The following is a 2,964-nucleotide window of genomic DNA, read 5'->3' as shown; positions in this document are numbered from 1 at the left end:
ACTGTTAATCAGTGATTGAATTTTCAAAACAAGCTAACTGCTAATGCATGGCAGTGGGTGCACAAGGTTGCCATGATCATATGGTGAAGTTATCTATTTTTTATTGTGACTATGTCATGAATTATGTGTAATTGTACCATGACAACATCATATAATCATTAGAAAAGGAATGATACCAAACTACCCTTGCATTATTATCTTTTTACAAAATGTTGTAGTAACTGCAATTATAGCATGCCACTAGAAACAGTGATTTAATTGACAACTGTTCATTTTAAATACAACTTTTGCTCACCCAACTAGCTGTTAGAAGTTAAAAAGAAATACTCACACAGGGAGGAAACAGTTCAATGTCTTTGTGGAGTGGTTTAATCCAATCTAGTGGAGCATTTTCTCCATTGCCATAATCGATATATAACACTTGTGCTTTCTTCTGTAAGATATCCACCTTTTTTACCAGTACTCTGTTCCAGGTCTACACGTGAACAAATGATATTCTGGATGTAAAAACACAACTACACACTCATGATATTCGCCACAAAAGGAATAAGTTCAGGAATTACTTTTATTCCACCACGTTGGCAACAAACTAAAAAATATTGATCAGTTCTGAAGTAACAACTGAACAAAAGATTCCTCGTATAGCAATAGTTTTAGGCAAAAGCCACCTGAAAACAAATTAGTTCGGTCACTAAGACAAGGTTCATTTCAAAGCAAAAAAACATTCAGGATTCACAGCAAGTCTGCGCCAAAGAAATTTCCATCTCCTTCCCCCAAGACAGACACCACGTATCATTACAATGCTTCTAACAGCCTAAGAGTCTGGTAGCATTGAGAGAAAGAAGAAGGAGGAGGAAAGAAGAAAGTGTAGAAGATGACGAAGGGGAGGAATAAGTTCTTTTACTAACAACAGAATTGCTGTCAGGCAAGTCAGGCCACACACCAGCTAAGACTCAGAAGTAAATGGGGAGGGTCAAATGACTGGCATGAAGGTTAAAAAAAATTGAGGTATAGCCTTTATTTGCAGGTTGTCCCTTTGTACTAATAGCAAGATAGTCCATCCTGGTAAGTATTTTGACTTGCTTAGGGTCTGTTTAAAAGAAAAAAAATTAACAAAGAACTTAAAAAAAATACATGAAAATCATCTGCTCTTGGACAAAGAAAACTCTCTCAAAAAGACAAGAATTTCTACAAAGCTGGAATTCAGAATGTCCAACAGTACAGTATAAGCTACACCCACTTTCAAAATGCTACAAAAGATTCATCACTCGATGCAAGTGCTGATAACAATGGGAGTTACATGCAACACAAAACAGAATATATAAAACTGAGTGAACACACACAACTTAAAAGGTATTTAAAACATTTAGATATTTACAGTCCCACATTCTTTTAAAAATGTTTACCAGGCCCCAAATAAAAGAAAGTTACCTGATCCAGAGAATATTTTGCAACACAAACTTCCCCTTTGATAGGAATATATTCCTCTTGGTTAACAATATTTGCATAACAATCTTTCAGTTTCACAGTAAGTTTGCTGATATATTCTACAACTTCTGAAGAATAGACCTGTATGTAAAATTCACTTGGGTTCCTGAATTCTGTGACTGTACCCTGAAAAGAAAAGCCATACTACTAAAGTATCTAACATTAATACTTATCATCAATAACTTACCATGTTTACTATTTAATGGACACACAAAGAGCATCTATATACTATAAATATTCTGTATCAGTTAGAGCTGATAAGATGTATACTACTGATGCCAAGAATACCCAATTCTAGAATACCACCCACACCCCTTTTATAGCAGTTCCATCTACAGATGGAACAACTCTTAACAAGATGGGCCAGGATTGCTATCCACATTTCACAGGTGAGGAAACAGGCATACAGTGGTGAAGTGACTTGTCCAAGAAATAGATATGAACAACACAGAAGATGCTGACAGTGAAATGTATCTATTTTCCAAAAATAAATTTAATCATGCAATGAGTGGCAAGGAGAAAGTACCTGTATTTCCATATCTTTTTTGAGCCCTAGATTTTGCAAGTCAGAAAGCATTATTTTCTTGATGTCATCTTCTATCTTGTGTGCATCAACAGGTGTCACACTGCCCTATTTAGAAACGAATATAGGTGACTTCTAAATTGGAATTGTCTACATATTACACACTTGAGGACAGCCATTTAAAGCATTTATGCTTAATTAATTTTCAAAAGTACCCAAGTCCAACTTTCAAAAGTGACTTAGGTACTGAAGAATTTAAGTCTCAGAGAAAATCAACTTAGCTGCTTTTGAAAATTTTATGCTTAAACACTATAAAGAGTACAAAGACACTACCTTCCTTCAACTCTTCACCGCTTCCTCAGAATAACAACTCTTCTGACAAGAGTGAGCACCGTTCTATACAGAGTTGTTTGAAAGCACCAGGTACAGGCATACAGTTTTGAAGTCTAAGCCCTGGTCTACACTATGAGTTTAGGTCGAATTTAGCAGCATTAGATCGATTTAGCCCTGCACCCGTTCACATGACGAAGCCATTTTTGTTGACTTAAAGGGATCTTCAATTCTATTTCTGTACTCCTCCCCAACGAGGGGATTAGCACTGAAATCGACATTGCCAGGTCAAATTTGGGGTAGTATGGACACAATTTGACGGTATTGGCCTCCAGGAGCTATTCCAGGGTGCTCCATTGTGACCGCTCTGTCTGGACAGCAATCTCAACTCAGATGCACTGGCCAGATAGACAGGAAAAGCCCCATGAACTTTTGAATTTCATTTCCTGTTTGACCAGCATGGCAAGCTGATCAGCACAGGTGACCATGCAGTCCCAGAATCGCAAAAGAGCTCCAGCATGGTCAGAACAGGAGGCACTGGATCTGATCGCTGTTTGGGGAGACGAATCCATGTTATCAGAACTCCATTCCAAAAGACAAAAATGCCAAAATATTTGAAAAAA

At 37.2% G+C, this 2,964-nt stretch overlaps 1 protein-coding gene across 1 annotated transcript; it reads right to left on the bottom strand.

The window, feature by feature from the left end:
• Positions 1-222: 222 nt before the first annotated feature.
• Positions 223-2,248, bottom strand: TDRD1 (tudor domain containing 1). Its single transcript, XM_050959076.1, has 3 exons — positions 2,015-2,248; positions 1,432-1,614; positions 223-475 (listed from the first exon to the last, which is right to left on the bottom strand). Exons 1-3 carry the CDS (start codon positions 2,063-2,065, stop codon positions 314-316), a joined length of 396 nt encoding a protein of 131 aa, XP_050815033.1. The 5' UTR covers positions 2,066-2,248; the 3' UTR covers positions 223-313.
• Positions 2,249-2,964: the final 716 nt, after the last annotated feature.

This window comes from Gopherus flavomarginatus, chromosome 6 (genome assembly GCF_025201925.1).
Source record: "Gopherus flavomarginatus isolate rGopFla2 chromosome 6, rGopFla2.mat.asm, whole genome shotgun sequence".
NCBI classification, from domain to species: Eukaryota; Metazoa; Chordata; order Testudines; family Testudinidae; genus Gopherus; species Gopherus flavomarginatus.
The sequence above is the reverse complement of the archived record's forward strand: the minus strand, read 5'-3'. Positions and strand labels throughout refer to the sequence as shown.